The sequence below is a fragment of the Xiphophorus couchianus genome, chromosome 6 (genome assembly GCF_001444195.1).
Source record: "Xiphophorus couchianus chromosome 6, X_couchianus-1.0, whole genome shotgun sequence".
Classification (NCBI taxonomy): Eukaryota; Metazoa; Chordata; class Actinopteri; order Cyprinodontiformes; family Poeciliidae; genus Xiphophorus; species Xiphophorus couchianus.
The window spans coordinates 6701021-6720087 of record NC_040233.1 but is presented as its reverse complement, the minus strand read 5'-3'; the positions used below and the strand labels follow the sequence as shown (position 1 = coordinate 6720087).

At 40.0% G+C, this 19067-nt stretch overlaps 1 protein-coding gene across 1 annotated transcript; it reads left to right on the top strand.

The window, feature by feature from the left end:
• The first annotated feature begins 1662 nt into the window (after positions 1-1662).
• LOC114146190 (cysteine-rich secretory protein LCCL domain-containing 1-like) lies at positions 1663-18611 on the top strand. Its single transcript, XM_028020046.1, has 15 exons — positions 1663-1773; positions 2256-2551; positions 9164-9282; positions 9794-9926; positions 10468-10583; positions 10675-10775; positions 11476-11637; positions 11741-11801; positions 11918-11984; positions 12841-12971; positions 13081-13124; positions 13214-13286; positions 14180-14249; positions 14356-14489; positions 16460-18611. The coding sequence occupies exons 2-15, from the start codon at positions 2285-2287 to the stop codon at positions 16509-16511; spliced, it is 1530 nt and encodes a 509-aa protein (XP_027875847.1). The 5' UTR covers positions 1663-1773; positions 2256-2284; the 3' UTR covers positions 16512-18611.
• The last annotated feature ends 456 nt before the right edge of the window (positions 18612-19067 follow it).

The following is a 19067-nucleotide window of genomic DNA, read 5'->3' as shown; positions in this document are numbered from 1 at the left end:
ACCCCCAGTGCCTAAAAACATTCAAAATGTGATTTTTGTTGCGTTTATACAAATAAAATATATGATTCGCAAATCATACATTGCTCTTTTAAAAAAAAAAAAACATATTTTGAGTTTGAGCTTTAACCTTATAAAATATAGATTTTTAATTGTTACTGCAGACCCTTAAAAAAACACGGACTTGGCACCAAATCATAAGTTGCCTAATTGAAGTTTAGCAACTTCAGCCAAGCACCACGTGGGGGCGCTGGTGTCCACTGAAATACAAACAAGCAGCAGGAAGCATGCGGGATTGTGCTACTAGCTCAGAAAGCCTTAACAAGTCATCTTGAGACCCGTTTTGAGGTTTGCTGTTGTCATTTTAATGGTCAGTCAGAAGCTTGACAAGTAACGAATATGAACCTACATGACTTTACTTTCTTCTGAGTCTTGTGACAGTCTGTCTGAGCAGCCCAAGTAGGATCAGAAGATGGTTAATATTAGACATTGACCAAGGCTGGATGTATGTTCATGTTTCGTCATGACTAAGTTGGAGTTCCTACTGTTAAACAGACAGTTTAATTTTTTAACAAGTACACCATTTGCTGGTACAGTGCATATACTTCTGGTCAATATTTTAACCTAAATTCTAAATGATTGATAAATGATTTCAACTGGAAGTCAAGGCCTGACAAGTTTTTGCTCCAAGTAAAGTAAATAATGTATTCTGCGTGGTTTTCGAAGAGTTCCTCTGTAGCCAGAAGGTGGCAGCAGAGTTCAGAAAAAAGATGCAATTGATTACATGCTAATAGTATCTATCTGTCTGTCTACATATGAGTATATGAGTATATATACATATATGCACAATTGCACACACACACTACACACACACTATATATATATATATATATATATATATATATATATATATATATATGCTATTGTCTAATTTACTTTGAATATACTTTTATGGTGTATGGCACAAATAATGAACTATAATTGACTAATATAACTAGCTAGCTAAATGACTAACTCACTCACTCACTCTATGTCTCTCTAATTGTTTTTGAATGAGAGGTTGCCAAACTTTTATGTTATTTTCACCTCTTGCACCCTCTTACAACTCTTGTTTTTCCTACTCCAACCCAAGTGTTGATTTTGTCTACCTGTCAAAACTAAAAGCCTTGAACCAGCAGAGCTTGCCGTATGAAAAAGGCATCATTCACTTACTCTCACCACGTCACTTCTAGTGGGAACCTGTTCTTCCTTAAATAGATAAACCGGGACTCTCAGACTGCTCGCCATCGGCCTGTGTGTGTGTGTGTGTGTGTGTGTGTGTGTGTGCGTGTGAGTGGGTGTGCTCGCGCGTGTTTGTGTCGGTGCGCACGCGCGCACATTTGCGAAAAGGAGGGAGATCGCGCGCTGTCAGGGGGCGAGGCCGCAGCCTCGCGCCCGCGTTAACCGAGCGCAAATTTGTATATAAGTGCAAAAATGTCCGGCGATCCCGCTCAGCCTGCGGCGTCCTGAGAGACCTGAGGAATTCAGCAGGTACCGACAGACATTCAGCGTCTCTCTGTCCTGCTGCAGCGTGGATGTGGAGCTTGAAGGAGACCCCGGCTGTCCGAGCTCATCATGTCTGATGGACGGATTGAAGCAACTTCAGCCAAGCACCACGCGCGGACTGACATGCTCTCTGTCAGTCCGCGCTGATCTCACCACGGTTCCGCATCTGGAAGATTGAATCTGGCAGAAAATCAAGAAAACCTTAGGACAAAGAAAAACTTCTTGCTGCTTGTAAGTATAAGATTATGCTTTTTGCTTTGGTTGCTAATTCCATGTAGGTGTAATAATAATAATAATAATAATAGTATTTGCTAACTAGTAAGATTTTACTCAATCTTTAATTAATTAAGCATGCGCAGTGAAGCTTTGCTGTATAACATGTCGTGTGAACGCTGTGTTTACACTGGTCCTACTGTGTGTACTGATGCAGTGACCTGCAGATGCACTCAGAGCGCTGAAGGTATATTAGGCTCACTGTTTTGAAGTTTTCTCCCTCCTACTTAAGGAATTATTAAAGTGGGGCTGAAAGTAAATCCTAGATGACACTGTTTTTATTAAGCTGCTTCAGGCATTAGAGTAGATATCAATTTTATTTAAAAAAAAAAAACAACAAAAACTGTGTGGAGAAAAATGCAAGGTTCGATGAAATCGAGCCGATTGGTAAAAAAAATGTTGAAAAGCTAAATTAAAACCAACTTCCTGGTGTTGTGCAGTGAAATCAAACGTCCGTCGCCCCTTCGTCATGAGGAGGTCTCTTCCTTTATCTTGCTGGGTCAGAGCAGTGGGCCTGATGCTCTGCCTGAGCCAGAGCGCTGTGGCCGTGTTCCTCTCAAACTCCACTCGGCTCGACTCAATCCTGGACAAGTACAAGGGCAAGGACGGGGAGTGGTGGAGGGCGCGGTCGAGGGGGAAGAGGGCCATCAGCGAGGAAGACAAGCACCTGATCCTCGACCTGCACAACAAGCTGCGAGGACAGGTCTACCCTCCGGCCTCCAACATGGAGTACATGGTAGGTTTAGAGCAAGCTGTCTGTGCTGTGATGTTTCTCAACCTAATTACATAAAAGAACGATCTTGCCATTTGGGGGGAAAAATGACTTTTTGTTAATTCACAATTTGGATACTAGTGTTTTCTGACTTTTAATTCACCGTTTGTAAAGGATCCTTGCTACAGCTATAAGCAGATTTGTATTTGTTTCAACAAGCTTGAGTTGGTCCATAAGTCCTGAGTAGGAGACCGAAACACTGAGGTAGTGAAGAAGGTTTGGTTGGGGAGCACAAGTGTCAGCTAATGAAGAATGACATTCATTTTCAGTTGCTTCCTGAACACGTTCTCTGTTGCTTTAATCCATGCTCAGTCAATGGGAAGTTGACGCCTCCGGTTATGTTGCGTTGCCACCCTTCGGTTGATTGTGTGCTTTGTGGAGGATTGAACGGCAATTCTGTCTCTGAAACTCAAAATAATTGGTTAGGTTGAGGAAGAAGGGCACAATCCATGGAAAACTGTTGTCTTCACAAGTAAAGTTGAAGAAGGGTTTCACAAACTGCAGTGTTCTAAAGAATCTATAATCGGTGTCAAGAAATCCAGTTCGGGTTTTACTACTCCTAGTGCCTAAAAAAACACATTAAAGATACCCGAGCTTCATAGATATTTTTTTATCTTTTAAAAAAGTTCTGCCCAGTGTAGAACTAATAATAACACTGAAAGTGAGACATAATCAAATGCATCCCAGACTCATCACAAAACTGTGAAATAGCCTTTAGTTTGGCACTAACAGGAGCTATAGAGTCGTTAGTTATTAGTGGTATTTTTATAGTGTTTAAAACTCATATCTTGTCTGTAACCATTTCTTTTTTTTACTGAGGACACAAAGTGCTGCCAATTAAACATCTTAAAACTTCTTCAAAGCACGTTTAACCAAGTGTTTTCAGGAAGCCTTTAGTTTCCAATTCTATCAACACGTTAGGGTAAAATCCAGCTCCTTGTCCTACACCATTGCTTCATCTAGAGATGTATTGAGAAACGATTACTTTCTGGAGGCGTGGACTGTGTTGAAGTTTGAATATTTTACCCAATTGCTAATGTTTGCCTGTGACATATGCACTGCACAAGTTTGCCGCTAAGAGGCTTACTGGAAATTGCCTGCGCTGTAAACAACCGTCCTCCACTGCGAAGAGAGAAGTGTTGAGCTGAACGAGGCCACTGCTAATGTTGATTCAGTATTTTGAAGTGTGACCAACATGGACTGAATGACTTTGTTCTCTTCCTCCACTGCCATTGCCAAAACTACAGGCAGACTACGGTTGCAAAACTGAAAATCGGTGTCTTCGTTCACAACTTGTACTACTGTTCGCTGATTGGCCCGGTAAAAAAAAAAAAAGAAAGAAAAATCTACTGGAGACAATCCAAGTCAAGGGTAGAAAACCCAGACTGTGCTGTAAGCGAGATTTTTTTTTCAGAGTGGGATGGCACAGGAAGGCAATGGTTAAAAACGTCTCACTTTTTACTTCAAAACAGTCACAAACACGCAAAGATGCAACAGAATGTCGAAGTTAAAAATGTTAGCACCATGTTCCAGTGCCATCATAATTCCTGACACCTATACTTTACTACTTTGCCGTACTGACACAAATACTTGATAACTGATCACAGGACTTCTTCTTTTTATGCTAATGAGGTGAGGTCTCAAGACCACTTTACCAACACAAGTTGAAACATTTATCCCTACATATCTGCATCTAAGCAACATGTTCACTAAATGTTTGTACAATGCTATGTGCAAGACTCTTTTTTTTGTGTACATTGTAAGGGACCCATATTGGATTTTGTGATGAGAGTTAGTGGGAATCATGGGATATTCATGTTGATATTTCTGAATATGAACTCGCAACCAAAACACCTTATTGCTTTAGTCCTATTTACATTGTGTAATACTGCATAACATACCCACGCACCATGTTGTTCATGTGTTTTGGGCCAAAGAGGCTTCAGTACTGCCACTCTCCGCTGATGGAGATATTCATAAAAAAAAAAAGTGTATTTAATATCCAATATACATTCATATATGTCAAGGTATGAGCATTTGAATCAACCAATTTTTGTTTGTTTTTTACCAAATATGAGGCACTTAAAATCAATTGACTGCATACTAAATTGAATTAGTTTGTTTAAATCTACGTGTATATATATAAATCGCAACAATTCACAATGCAGGTAATCCCAAGACACTTTACCCACACAATTTAGAGAGACCAATTAATTTTACAGTCAAGGTTTAGGACTGTGGCAGGAAGCCGGAGTACCCTGAGAGAACCTGCATATGCACTGGAACCAATTTAAACCAATTTGAACCAAGGATCTTCTTGCTGCGAGGCAACAGTACCTACTACACCACTGCTCTAAAGACAATTCATGCAAATACAGTCGAATACAATCTGATCTTACATGTAATGTAAGACCGTCTAATTTAGCGTATGCCAATTGGTTGAAACGTATCTATGTACGGAAGCCCAAGTCGGGTTTCAGTGAGAAAGCTTCCCAAGAACAAAGTAGTTTCCTGACTGTGCAGAGCAGGGCATAATGAAACTGAGCTCTGCAAGCCTGAGCTACTGTCTGGCTCGCCTCTAAGTCATGCCTCCTTCTTGGACGCCCTCACTGACCCTGGCCCAGGTCCAGCTTTCACCCCCGCAGTGTTGTCCTGTCCTCCACCTCAACCACCCTGCCCATCGGCCTCCGCTTCCTGCCCTGCCTACGCTCACTCCATCATTCCATTTCTCTCCATGTTGACTTTTTTTTTTTTAATGCTTTACTTGCTCAATCTTCTGCCTCACTCACTGGCTATTCTGTACGCATTTCTTCGCCGTTTCTCGCTTTCTCTCTAACCTTGGGCCACATCTCTCCCTATCCATCCCGGTTCACTCAAATAATGTCTACACCTATTTCTGAGCTTGCTTTCTCTGATCTCCCGCCCCCCGATGCCTCTAATTTTGGACGCAACATTGGGGAACTTGTTTCAAACGAGGTAGACCTCACTGGCGTGGGGCCAGAGTAGAGCCAAAAGAATACGGGTTTCTGACGCGCCCTCATCTCAACTCGCACACAAAAAAATGCCCAGAAAGTTGTTTTATTGAGCCGAATCATGCCAGTTCTCCCTCAGCAGACTCTCTTGATAATTGAAAAACGATCAGAAATGTCCATCATCGCATCATTTTAAGATACTACCTTGAGGAAAAACTAACTAGATAGAGAAATATTTAAGCAAAGCATGATTTATTATATTCATCTAGATCAGGGGTGTCAAACTCCAGTCCTCGAGGGCCGCTGTCCTGCAACGTTTAGATGTGCCTCTGCTGCACTACACCTGAATGGAATAATTAGGTCATTAGCAAGGCTCTGGAGAACTGATCTACACAAGGAGGAGGCAATTAAGTCATTTCATTCCAGTGTTTTGTACCTGTGGCACATCTAAAAACTGCAGGACAGCGGCCCTTGAGGACTGGAGTTTGAGACCCCTGATCTAGATTGTATTCTTGTCCTCCTTCTAATTTTTACAGTGACATTTGTAGTTGAAGGCGTGTCTGTATTTCGAAAAGTTCTGTTCCTTGGAAAGCGAAAACAAACCGGTCATTTTCTGCTAACCTCTCACAAGGAGGATTTGTGGAGTCGATTTTAACTGACTGGATAATTGAGTTGGAAGAATAAGACAGACATGAAAAACACACTGTGATGTCAGCGATCGTTAGAAACTGCAGTAAAGTTGGCGTGGTTAAGGCTTCATTTTAATTTTTTTTACTTTATTTTTTGTAAGTAGTGATGATTAATAACTAGGGAGAGAGGGTAGATTTGGGGTTTCCAGTTCTTCAAATGAACGAGGTTCATTGAGCTCTTAATCTGCCAGCAGAGTTAAAAGAAACAATCTCTGCCACTGTTTAAGTGTAAAAAAAAAACAAAAAACAAAAAGAGCGTACTGTACCAGCTATGCTACAGTATCATATCCTTTATGTGAAAGAGAGACCAATGCAAAACAGTACAGTAGAAAGAACATGATTTACTTTGGCATGATTGAATGAATGAATGAATGAATGAAATTCAGTGCAACCAATTGAGTTCACAAGCTGTAAATAGCTTTACTTTAGAGTGAGTTCTTCTGAGTATAAGTACAAATAAATGCTAAGACATATGTAGCTCTGGCAGGTTTATGTGGTGATAAAACTGTGTTGTATTTTCTGATGACATTATGTCCTCTAGAAACATAAAATGAAAGACAAATACGCAATAATAAGTACATTATATGCTGTGTCATATAGTTTCCACTTACCTCCATTTCGTAAAGGTAAATGCACCGTTTTCTACCAGTTTTCTTCACTTGGTAGTTGGTCCATTTTTATGTACCTAGATAAGTACACAATGCCAAAACCTCATATATAATTTAATTGCATGTAGTCAATTCTATTTTTGATTCTCTTTCACATTTTGGGGGCAGTCAGGATTTACTGATTGCCCCCAAATTCAATCTGGAGAGACTCAGACAGAGAAAGGAACACGATTAGAAAAGTTTATTAACATGCATGAATTAAATCTTTGGCGCTCGGGCCCCGGCTGATGACATCGATTATTGCAAAATTTGCAATAGGCTCGGATGAGCATTCCAGATGCTGATAGGAACGTCATTCCCTGGGACCCGGCACTGGTGGAGGTTGGTGAAGAAGGCGGCCAAAGGGCCAGGCGAGTGGAGGTAAAGGGGCGGAGGTGGGTTGAGCTCTGATGGAAAGCAGAAGACGCCATGGATGGAGGTCCCTATCAGCTGGGACTTGGACGGTGATTGGTCGTGACGTGTCTTGGACCAGCGTTGATTGGTGATGAGCGGGATACACCGGTTGGATAATGCAGGTAGGGCTAGAAAGAGTCTTCCAGTTTGAATTTTCGCCTAGGCTTCATATGTGATCAGTTATGATCCCTGATCAAACTAAGGTAACTGTGGAGAGATTCCTTCGGGGTCGAAATTTTGAATGGCGTGGCATAACCAGCAGTGGCACCGCCAGAAGACAGGAGTGATGGAGTAGAAGATGCAGAAATTTTCATTGGGCGCGACCAGAGGAACAGAGAGGGGAGGCTGAGATGGTTTTGACATGTTCTGAAAAAAGATAGACGGATAAGAATGAGGATGTTGGACATGGGAGCTGACAGGCAACTCAATACCTGGCAACTTTGCTTTGTCATGGACATAGCAGAGGAAGACAATGCAATGGTGGATGAGTCAGTTGTTGAGGCAACGGATAGACGCAGCATTAATATATTCTCCAGTACAAATCTAGGTATTCTAGTACTTCCTCAGAGGTTTATTAGAAAAGATTGGTGACTTAAAAACCCTCACGAAACCTTAATAACACAAGGGCTAGATTAAAAAGTCGACTTGTGATCATCGTCTATGTAGCAGATAACCCAAAGTGTCAAAGTCATTAATTGTAATAGAAAAAGTACAACAATATCTTCAAAATTAGGAGGAACAAATGAATACATGATGCATGTTTTGTTTCAGCATCATTTTAACCTTTAACTTTATTTCTTAGGTATCTTTTTGTACCAGAATAAAAGGGGTAAAAGGTATCAGGTTTCCCTTCGTAAACCTTGGCACCGGTGCGTTAGCTTTATGCGGAACATATGGTAAGCATTATGGTGGTCCACAGTTAAGCATTATCCTATTACTGTTGACACAAGATAGGCATAATGCAGCTAAATGGCAGGCCAACAACAGTGCACACTGCATCTATTCTTTGCCCTCCCCATCAGAGTCAACAGTGCATTAATTTCACCATGGCATTTAAATTGCCCAACCCCCTACGCACAGTCTGGTTTTTTTTTCTTTCTGTTTGCTTCTGAACAAGATGTGAGTGAACTCCATTCAGGTATGTTGGCTTGAATTCACCTCAGTTTTGTTCGGTTCTTACATTTAAGATGGCATCAAGTAGCAAAACAGAGACTTTCTGTGTTGCTTGTTTTTTTTTTTTTTTTTTTTTTAAGATCAGTTACTGGAAACAAGCTATGAAACAACCACACCGAATAGTAGCACACAGCTGCAAGCTGATCTGGTGGTCTCGCATGTACGTGTCTGCGTGAAAGGAGGTGAACGTGTGTGTTGACAAGGAGAGGCCTAGCTCTTACTGCCTGGTGTTAAATCGCAAAAGAAAGAAAGAGAAGGGGGGGCCTTTGAACTGAGAGTAGAGAGCGGATTCCTCCTTCGGGTTCAGCCTGCCTCATGTATGTACGGTTAGAGCCAAGCTGGTTTTGGTAGAAACCAAGCTACGGTGGTTCGGTGTCCTTGAAGAGAATGATGAAACGTTCGAACAAGTTATGAGTAGCACTTAAATCCACAAGTACGGTAAGTGGCCAATTAGCCGAATTAAATCAGCAGGGAGGGAGTTTGAGGTTCCCCTGGATGACCACTTTTTAAAAATTTTTTAATTTCAGATCAAACTTTCTCCCAGCAACAAGCTGATGCTCCCAGCCCCTTACTGGTGCTGACCTGAGTTTATCTTTCCTTGCGAACATTTTTTATTATTTTTTTCACCTCTGTGAACGTCGTCCGCCGATGTGTGTGTTCTTCTGTGCTTTTGTTTTCCAGTTATGGGATTACGAGTTGGAGAGGAGCGCAGAGTACTGGGCGCACGCCTGCCGATGGGAGCACGGGCCGAGCCACATGCTGACACAAATAGGCCAAAACCTTGGAACGCACTGGGGCAGGTGTGTGTGAACCAATACTTTTGAAAGCTTGTTTCACCTGCAGATGTTGCAGGACTTAAGCTGATATCTTCACTCAAAGTGGAATGATACTTCTGTATTGGTGTAGAAAGCTTCAAAGTAGATCCGTCCTCTACTGCGATTGCAGCACAGGCTTGAGAAATTCCACTGTTATTGTGGTTTATATGGCAGACGAAAATATTTGCTGGAAAACGGAATGTATCAGCTGGGGCTCTCTGTCTCTTACTGGTTCTGGTTCGATGTAGCTGAACCAGAACTACATTGAACCAGTAGTTTCAACTGAATTGTGTGTTCTAAACAACACACAATTCAGTGTTTACAAGTCATAAACACTGAATTGTATTTAAATGGTCCGTTCATAACAATGTTGTTTGTTTCTTTTCCCTACCTCATAGAAATCAACCGTATGGAGATAAAATACTTGATTATATATATTGTAGTCCTTGTTGGTGACATTCTTCATGTTTAAATATCCATAATTCTTGAACTTTAGAGACAGACCCCCGACCTACCATGTACAGGCCTGGTATGATGAGGTGAGGTACTACAGTTATCCGTACTCCCAGGAGTGCAATCCACACTGTCCGTTCAGATGTTCGGGGCCGGTTTGCACACACTACACTCAGGTAGGAATCATCATGTCGCTTTTCTCAGAAGCTAAACGAGAATTTATCAATCTTTTTTAAATCAAGTTATTGAACGTGACTAGGAGATGATCTTAACTGACCAAAGCTTGTCTAAAAGACATTGAGTACAAAAGCTTGTACGAAAGCTTATCATAAGACAGACATAGACATCATTCTTTAATTGTGCAACATATTTAAATCTATTCCATCAATAATCCAATATTATGCTACATTTCAGCTACTCTGCATTAAAGAAATATTAGACAATAGGCGACTGACTCTGTGCCTTTTGGTATGAATAGCTTAGGAATTGGAAGGTTGGGAGTTTGATTCCACCTTCACCCACCCCATGTTGAAATCTCATTGGGAAATACATTTAAAGCCAAGTGGTCTATATCAATGTGCATGTTGGTATATGATTTTCTAAGTGTGCGTAAGGGTGATTGAGTGAAATGAGAATGGTAAGTGTGACCACAGAAGTGGTCAGTATGTTTAGTTCACCTTCAAGCAGCTTGTAATGTTTAAACATCTTCCTTTTCAGCTGGTGTGGGCCACCAGCAATCGCATTGGCTGTGCCATCAACACGTGTTACAACATGAATGTTTGGGGAATGATCTGGACCAAAGCCGTTTATCTGGTCTGCAACTACTCCCCTCCGTACGTCCGTGGACAAAGTGCAATTGATAGTAGAAGTGGTTTTGTCTGTTTTCGTAGTTTGATAGAAAATACTCAAATGTTGTTTTCTCAGGGGAAACTGGTGGGGCCATGCGCCTTACAAATACGGGACGCCTTGTTCTGCTTGTCCAGCCAGCTATGGTGGTGGCTGCCGAAACAACTTATGCTACAAAGGTAGGGCAGACCTTCGTACTGGCAGACAATCACCTAAGGGCAGAGGTGGGCAGAGTACCCAAAAACTTTACTCAACATATTTTTATTCACCAAGATGTAAAAATAGCCGTCCAAGAAACTGCTCTAGTAAGATTAAAAAGTATTTGGTAAAAAGTCTACTCAAGTACTGAGTAACTAATCAAATTTTCAATCCTTTAATATTTAAAAACTACATCATCAGACGGACTAAAAATATACAGTTAAGTGGAAATGTTGGTGTTTTAATCACCAAAATGACAAAATCAGGCAATCAGAAAATTTTTCAGAATCGGTTTCTTTCAATTTTACTCACATAAGAGTAGCGATACTTCATAATAACATTGCTAAAGTAAAAGTAAAAAGTACAGTGTAGTAAAAATACTCCTAAAAGTAATTTTTTAATTTACTTGTTTATTAGTTATTCATTTAAATCTAATTGAATACATGTAACTAGCTACTACCCAACTCTGGCAAAGGGCAACACATTTTCTGACCCAGTAGGTTGTTTCACCTTGTAATACAATTTTGAAGCAGTTGTGACCTCGAAATACTTTTATCTAAGCAGGTTAATCTTTGTATTCTCATTTCTGAAAACCATTGCTCAATGCAACTTAAGCGAATAAAGAAAATGTAATAAGATGTAGCACAACACTTGAATGATACGACATCGCATTGTTTCTAGACGGTGGCGTTGAACGGCATCCAGCTCCTGAAAGGGAGGAAAACAACTACATTGAACCAGAACCAGTGAGAGACAGAGAGCCCCAACCGAGGGTCCGAACACCAAACCCATCACCTAATGAAAACACGGAGGGAAACCAAGTTGCCAGTACAGAGCAGATGTGTATGCACGTCCCTCTTCAATAAACCTTTTTTACCGATACATCTGTATTCATTTCTTAAAGCGTTTTGACTCTAACTAAAGTGATTCTTCGTTGTCTCACAAGCCCAACAGGTTGAGTGTGAGACCAAGCTGAGAGATCAGTGCAAGGGAACAACCTGTAACAGGTAAAACATCAGCTGAAAGAATATCTGTTTCAGTGCGCACAGCTGAACCGTTTTGCCATGTTTGCGTAACATCAGTGCTGCGGGAATGTTGACCCACATGCGGCCTCTGTCCACAGATATGAATGCCCACCTGGTTGCTTTGAGCGGCCTGGAAAAGTAGTCGGGACTTCTTACTACGACATGGTAAATAGTCACTTAAACGGAGATAGTTCATGTCTTTTGGAATGAAGTTCTGTCGAAAGATTGTAACCAGTTGACCTTACGTACAGTAGATGACTCTGTTGGTGTCTTCAAATCTAGAAAGGTAAATCCAGATTAATTGGTTCCAAACACTACAGGTTGTGTGAGAGGGACGAACACTAAAGCCAACCTCTGCTGTTCTGAAATAATCTGGACTATGTCATAGCAGTTTACTGATGATTATATGCACAGGATATGGAGGTGAGAGGCAGCTTGCCACCAGTGATCTTTGTGTGTGAAACATGTACTGAGAAGAGCATGTGAAAGCGCTTTTTCTCTCACAGTAACTGGTGTAAAAGTAAAGTGTGTTAAAGGCAAAAAGTACAGAATAGTCTTTTAATTATTTTAACTTTTTTTGCTGAATAGATACTCTGAGAAAAAATATATAAATATATATGTTGCATTTTCAGCACATGTTTCACACAGGAAGAACATTGGTGGTACACCGCCTCCAGAATATATTTTCTCTGTAAATTATAATTTCATTCTTTGGAAACGACTACATAAGGGAAACAATATCAGAGTTGAGAGGTTGCTAAATATAAACTGCTGCGATACTTTTGAGTTTCTACTTTAAGCTGCTAGAAGTACACTGTGGTCTTATTAGCTTTATCTTCTGGGATCAATTAGCTTACATTTAGGCCAAAAGATGAGAAAAGAGTCACCAGTTGCTGTTAACTCTTACTAGAATCCCAACAAAATCTCTGAATTTTCACTTAGAGACAACCACCAACACCATTACTGTATGCTGCAACGCCTTGTTTGCAAAGACTTAGATAGTCTTTCACTCGTCTTTCAGCAATCCAGTGTGTGTGGAGCTGGGCTACACTCTGGGGTCATTGACAATGACGGGGGATGGCTGGATGTGACCCGACTGGGTAGGAAGCAACTATTCACCAAGTCATACAAGAATGGTGTCCAATCCATTGGGTAAGAAATTTAACGTCGTGCCCATATGGACATCTACGAAATCTCTTATCCTGTATTTGTTTAAGTACCATACTTCTCACCGGTCACTATCCTTTAATCATCTTTGCAGGAAAAATAGAAGTGCCAATTCCTTCAAAGTGGAGTCAGTACCTGGTGAGAATGATTTATGTTATTTTATTGCTTTTATTTGCATAAGGACATACTGCAGAACAATTTTTAGCGGCATCTGCTTTGTTTTCCAGTAAAAGCAATAAGATGCGATACAACAGTGTCACTTTTCTGTCCTTTCAAGAAACCCGTTCGACACTGTCCCAGGTACGACTCTTTTATACTAATTGCATGTTGTTTTCTAGTCATGTTGCGTCAAATGCATCAGTTTCTCACTGGCAGACGTCTTGTTTACAATAAACTGTATTTATATTGCTCCCATTTTAAAAAAATAGATGCCATCCCAAGCCACTTTAAATGACATAACAGGTTCAGTTACATAGAGTTGAACTTTAACTCAAATCAGTCCAATTCATTGCAATAAAATCCAATCATAAAGTCAAAATAAAATTACATTATATGCAGTCAAATCCAGGCTCCAAATATCTAAAAAGAAAAAATTAGTGGTGGCGGATTACAGAGTAATTGACCTTGCAGCAATCCCTCATCCTTAGCAAGCATGTGAGGACAGAGTGGAGGAGCCACCGATCAGGACACAGAAACAGTGAACGACAACCTTTATTGGGAAGGAAAATAAAGAGCAGACAGAGTCACAGTTTTTCTTCTAGAAAGACACACAATTAAAACATTGGGACAGCAGCAACTTCTGCTGGAAGGAAAAACCATGAGGAGCTAAGGGCAGCAATAGCTCGGTTCAGGAAAGAGACGCAGTTGAGCTTAGACGTCAGGAGTACTTTACATGGGAGAAAAAACCCCTGAATCTTTCATCACATTCTTTGAGGTGGGACCACACGGAGAAAAACTATGATGGCGGCAGCCAAATTGTCAAAGTTGAGGTTTGCTATGAAGCTACCGTGGAGAAATCAGTGTCCTTTTCGTTCCCCCCTTTTCCATCTAGATAATGGGTAAAGGAAAACCAAATAGAAATGGGAAAATAAGTGCAACTTCTTACATATCTGATTATTAATTCACTCACTCTACTTTCTTGCTGTTAGTTGAAAAAACATCAGGAAATGTCCTACGACTATACCTTTTTCCAGGTTGTATTGCCCCAAGAACTGTTTGCATGATAGTGGAGCTCGAGTCATTGGAACAAAGTACTACACCGATGTAAGCGTTTCCATCATCAATAACTCCTGTTCATTGTTAGTTTTCTTTTTTTTTTTTTTACCTTTTACAGAACGGTTAATAATTTGCTTTATAATGTGTTGTGAAGAAATCTAGCATCTGCAGAGCAGCCATCCACGCAGGAGTAATCCGGAGTGAGTCAGGCGGCTACCTTGATGTGATGCCAGTGGACACACGGCGGCAGTACAGTGGCAGTTACCAGAACGGGATCAACTCAGAGAGGTAGAACATCTTCAGATCTCCAGGGACTCACGTGAACGGGATATGAAGCCAACGACTGTATAGTTGAAACTAGATACTTGCAGACACTGTAGAAACAGACAGGAGGAGCTGAAAGGAAAACTAAATAAATCGTAGCCTGGCTCTGATGTTAAAAATCCAAATAGAAGCTGTAAAACACAAGATGGAAACAATCAGCTCCTCCTGTTTAACACATCGTCTGATATTACACATCGATGTTACACATCGTCTGATATTAAATAAGACTGAACATTTGCTGGGTCACGTCAGGTACTGTTGCTATTATTATTATTATTCTCGTTTTGTAAAAGTCAGAGTAGTGAGATCGATTTCTGCTACTGTCTGCCAGAAGTTCACATGCGTCACAATTAATGTGCCACAACCTGGAAGCGAAGTTGGTGACATGACTTTGCATTAAACTAATGCACACCTGTGGGCTACATGGGTGTGCACAGGTGTCACAAAGCTCCCTTGTGTGACGTCTGGAAAAACTCAAAATAATTCAGGCAGGACATAAGGGGTCTGAATTGTGGAACTCAACAAGCCTTGTGAAACCTTTGGGCATGGTGATGCCACAACAGAAAATTGTTTAGTTTATTACTTTTAGAAATTGTGTTGTACTCATTACTTTAGATCAACATTTAGCTTAGTAGTTTTAATATCGGAGCAAGACTTGGAGAAACTCCTGTTAGTTTACAAATCTAGAACAAACTTACAAAGTACCATCTACTTAACAACCAAGGACAAGAATCAAACATGGAGAACCAACATTTAGCTTTATATTGTACAAATTTAGAACTCAACCCAGAACAACTGGAACCAATATTTAGTTTTATACTTACTGTGGAGAATTATCCATGCTGAGCTCTTGATGTATGAGGTTGAAAAAGAGTCAGTGAGTTGAATTCATGAATTCCATTTACTAATACCAAAATACAGCTGGTCCATTCTGACATGCTACTTTTGGGAGCTAGCAAGACAAAATGGCAACCAAGAAGAGTTTGTGATCTCCTTTGTTAGCCTCTATCTAAGCTACGCCCTAAAGAGGGCGTTCCCTAGTGTGTCATTTCCTCCAAGCCTAGCTCTCATTTGCATTTTCTAACATGTCATTTCCTTTAGGTTTAGCTTAGCAACTAGCTAAAAGAGATAGAAGGAAAACACATAACTATTTATTCTCAACATTACTAATTGAATCAAACATGGAGAACCAACATTTAGTTTTATCAGAACAAGAATCCAGAGAAACCCTTAATAGTTTATAACTTATGGATGACTTATTCTTATTCTTACATGGGGAACCAATATATGTAGTTTTATACTTTTACCTTTTTGTCTTTCTTTTGGTTTTGTTGTTTTGTTCGTATTTCTTCCTAATTCATATATAGTACTTTGAACTGACTTGTTCAAAGTGCTATATAAATAAAATTACCTTACCTTACATTCGTCTGTTCAATTATGTGCAAGTAGGCAAATATTTAGTAATAATGCCATTCAGGAAGGAAACATACCGAGTCCCAGAGATGGATGCGTTTTGGTGAGAATATGAAGTAAGTCTTTTACTAACATGGACTGAAAGCCCAATCTGAGAGGAAGAAGCAAGAAATTCAAAGAAATTGGAAAGAGGTTCGCTTGGCAGCCTGAAAACATCATCCTCGAGGGATGCAGCATAGCGTTGGTGAACTTCCCAAAATATTGGCAATCAGTTTTAAGACACCGAGCAAAAAGTTTAACTTTAGCTGAAATAGCATACTGCCAAATCCGTTACAAAGAAACCTAAGAACGGTATTGTCATCTTTTTTGAGTGGCCATCAATTACATTTCCCGTATCTGTTTTCAATTGCATTCGTTGATTAATAACACAACATTCGTACTTTGTTCAAGTGCGTAACATTCACGTTGTTATGTGTCACGACAGAATGTCTTTTTTTACTCTCTGACTCGTGTTCTTTCAGCTTACTGAACCCCACAGGAGGAAAAGCCTTCAGAGTTTTTGCAGTCGTCTGAGAAAAAGACCCGAAAGGACAAAGTACCGGCGATCGTATCTGAGAAGCCCACCCAGCGTGAAATTAAAAACCGATGATTTTGCCCCGGAGTAAATAACTCAACTTGTCTGACTCAAACACTTGAAGTTCTACGTGTGTTTTTCCTCAAGGATTCGCTTGTTTCTTAGGTCATCGGTGAACTGCTTTCCAGTCAGCCTGTGGCGAAGGATTTTATAGAATTACAGTTTTTCAAAGTCTTCTGGCCTGAACCTTCAGAGTTAGCCACAGAATGCACGTGTGCCCACAATGCACTTGTGGCTGCCGTGACATCGTGACATCATGCTTTTTAACACTTAAAAATAACTATTACGCAACCAGATAGCTACACCATCCCAGCGTGTAATTATAGGCGTTAAGGTTAAAGTCTGATATCACTTTTAGTCAGAACATTTCAGAGCTCCTTAAGTCTTTTTCTACGTGCAGCAACTAAATAAGGGGGGAAAAATGACTCAACTAGCATTAAAGTAGGAAGCATTGTTACACAAGCTTTCTAAAATTAAAGTTTGAGATAATCAAAATGTGCAGAAACGCATACAATTCCATTAGTGTAGGACTGGTTTTAGAAACTTATACACAGTTTATGCATTTCTGATCATCACTGGCATGAATTATCTATTAACTTTGAGGTGTTAAAGATTTATTTGAAATGTTAATCTTCCAAACAAGAATCTAATCCACTGGGTCAACATTATGCATTCAGCCTCTAATGTATACACAGATTCCTCGTTATTATTTGGTCACAAAAAAATCCTTAGCAAGTTCCATTGTTTTCCAACTGGACATTTAACCGCTCCTCTGTTTTAGAAGCGTTTTAGTTGAGTTTTAAATTGGTTCGTTTCCTGGCATAGACTCAGGAAACTAACCGAAATCCTTCCTAAATCAGACGCAACACTCGGGTGTCTCCAAGCCTCAAACATCTGACTCAAAGTGTCGCCTTTGGACGAAAGGAAATGTCTTAAAGATTTCCGGTAGCAACCCGGAAATCACCAATCGCTAAGGCTCAAGTGCCTCCTGGAACACCAGCATCGCAGTGAGCTAAGTTTACTTTCAACACGGCCCAGAAGCAAGGAAGAAAGCCTTGCTCCAAAGTCAACACCTTTGAGCCTGAATTCACTGATCGGCTGCCCAAACGGACAAGCTGGATGCTTTTATGGTCAGACGAGACAAAGATGGTGTTGCAGATGCATGTGTTGAGCACGGTGGTTGCATGATACTGTACCTTTCCTTCTATGACAATGAAGATGAATTACCCCCCAGGGCCAACGAAATGTAGACGCATAACAGTGTTTTAAACTCTGGATGAATCAAATTAAACCCAAGCTCATGGCAGGAGAGCAACATAAACAAACTATGCAAGTTGTATTGAGGACTACTTATCCAAATATAAAGTAGGGTGTATGAATACATTTTAGCCTTGCTGGAGAAACGCTTCAAATAAAACATCAGAAGCCTTAAATTAGTGTAAAATTCATGTCAGTGTTGAGTATATGTAAACTTCTGACTGGGAAAATATATGAACGAAATACATGTCAGTTTTAACTTTAGAAGTTCTACTTTTAATTATTTCTCAGTTCATTGTCCACTTATAACTGAATAGGTTACAGTAATTGACTGATGAACGGAAACATAACATGGGCTAAAAGGCACATTGTATATTTTGTACATAGTGTTGTTGTACATAATGCTTAAAACATCCTTGCTATTGTCTATTTCTGTCTACTTTTTTTTTTTTCAAATTTTTGGAGGCTGTACAAAAAAAAGTACTAAATCATGAAAGTCAAACAACCTGCATGCAAAGATATATATTTGCAAAGTATGCATTTCTTTTCATAAATCAAGAAATCTACCCTGATGTCAGTTTTGTATAAAAATTGTAACATATTTGATGTTTTTCGCTATATTTTTTCAGCTTCTGTTTAATCCTGGCTGGCCAGGAACTTGCATGGCAGAATCACAATTAAAAGAGTTTACACCTCTTTGTGTCACCTCTTTTCATATTTCAGATACTCACCGACAGATCCATTTAACTTTGACAGAATCAATAAATCATACTCCAAAACAACTCAGGACTCTAGCATTTTTATTTTCAAATATTCATTACATCCTTATTCTTCCACCTTACTCTCGTGTTCTACTTTATTTCAGTATATCACGTAAAATCGAATAAAATTCCTATTAAAAAAAAGCCTAATTTGTTTTTACATTTAATGTGATCAAAAATAAAGAACCTGAACGGGTATAAATGCTTTTACAAGGCTACATCCTCCTAACCCTAAATGAAAGGTGAAGAGATCACTCCACTTCTTAGTGTTTATTGCAGTTATGAATTATTTTTCTTTTTTTGTATATGTAAAACTTTAAATGTGTGTTAGAGCAATCATATTACACCAACATCTGTCCGTCCCACCGTTTAGTAAAGGTTCAGAAGTCTCAAGCTCAGCTGCAGATCAAATTGTGGAGAACTCTGTGTATTTCCAGGAACTGAGGGGACCGCAGAGGTACAGAAAGCCGGCTGCTC

What these genes read in the sequence shown, in the direction of transcription:
- LOC114146190 (XM_028020046.1), top strand. Translation starts at nt 2,285, where the DNA reads ATGAGGAGGTCTCTTCCTTTATCTTGCTGGGTCAGAGCAGTGGGCCTG. An exon ending in CTTGGAACGCACTGGGGCAG is followed by an intron (nt 9,283 to 9,793) that starts GTGTGTGTGAAC and finishes CTTGAACTTTAG; the next exon opens with AGACAGACCCCCGACCTACC. An exon ending in AAGGGAACAACCTGTAACAG is followed by an intron (nt 11,802 to 11,917) that starts GTAAAACATCAG and finishes CTCTGTCCACAG; the next exon opens with ATATGAATGCCCACCTGGTT.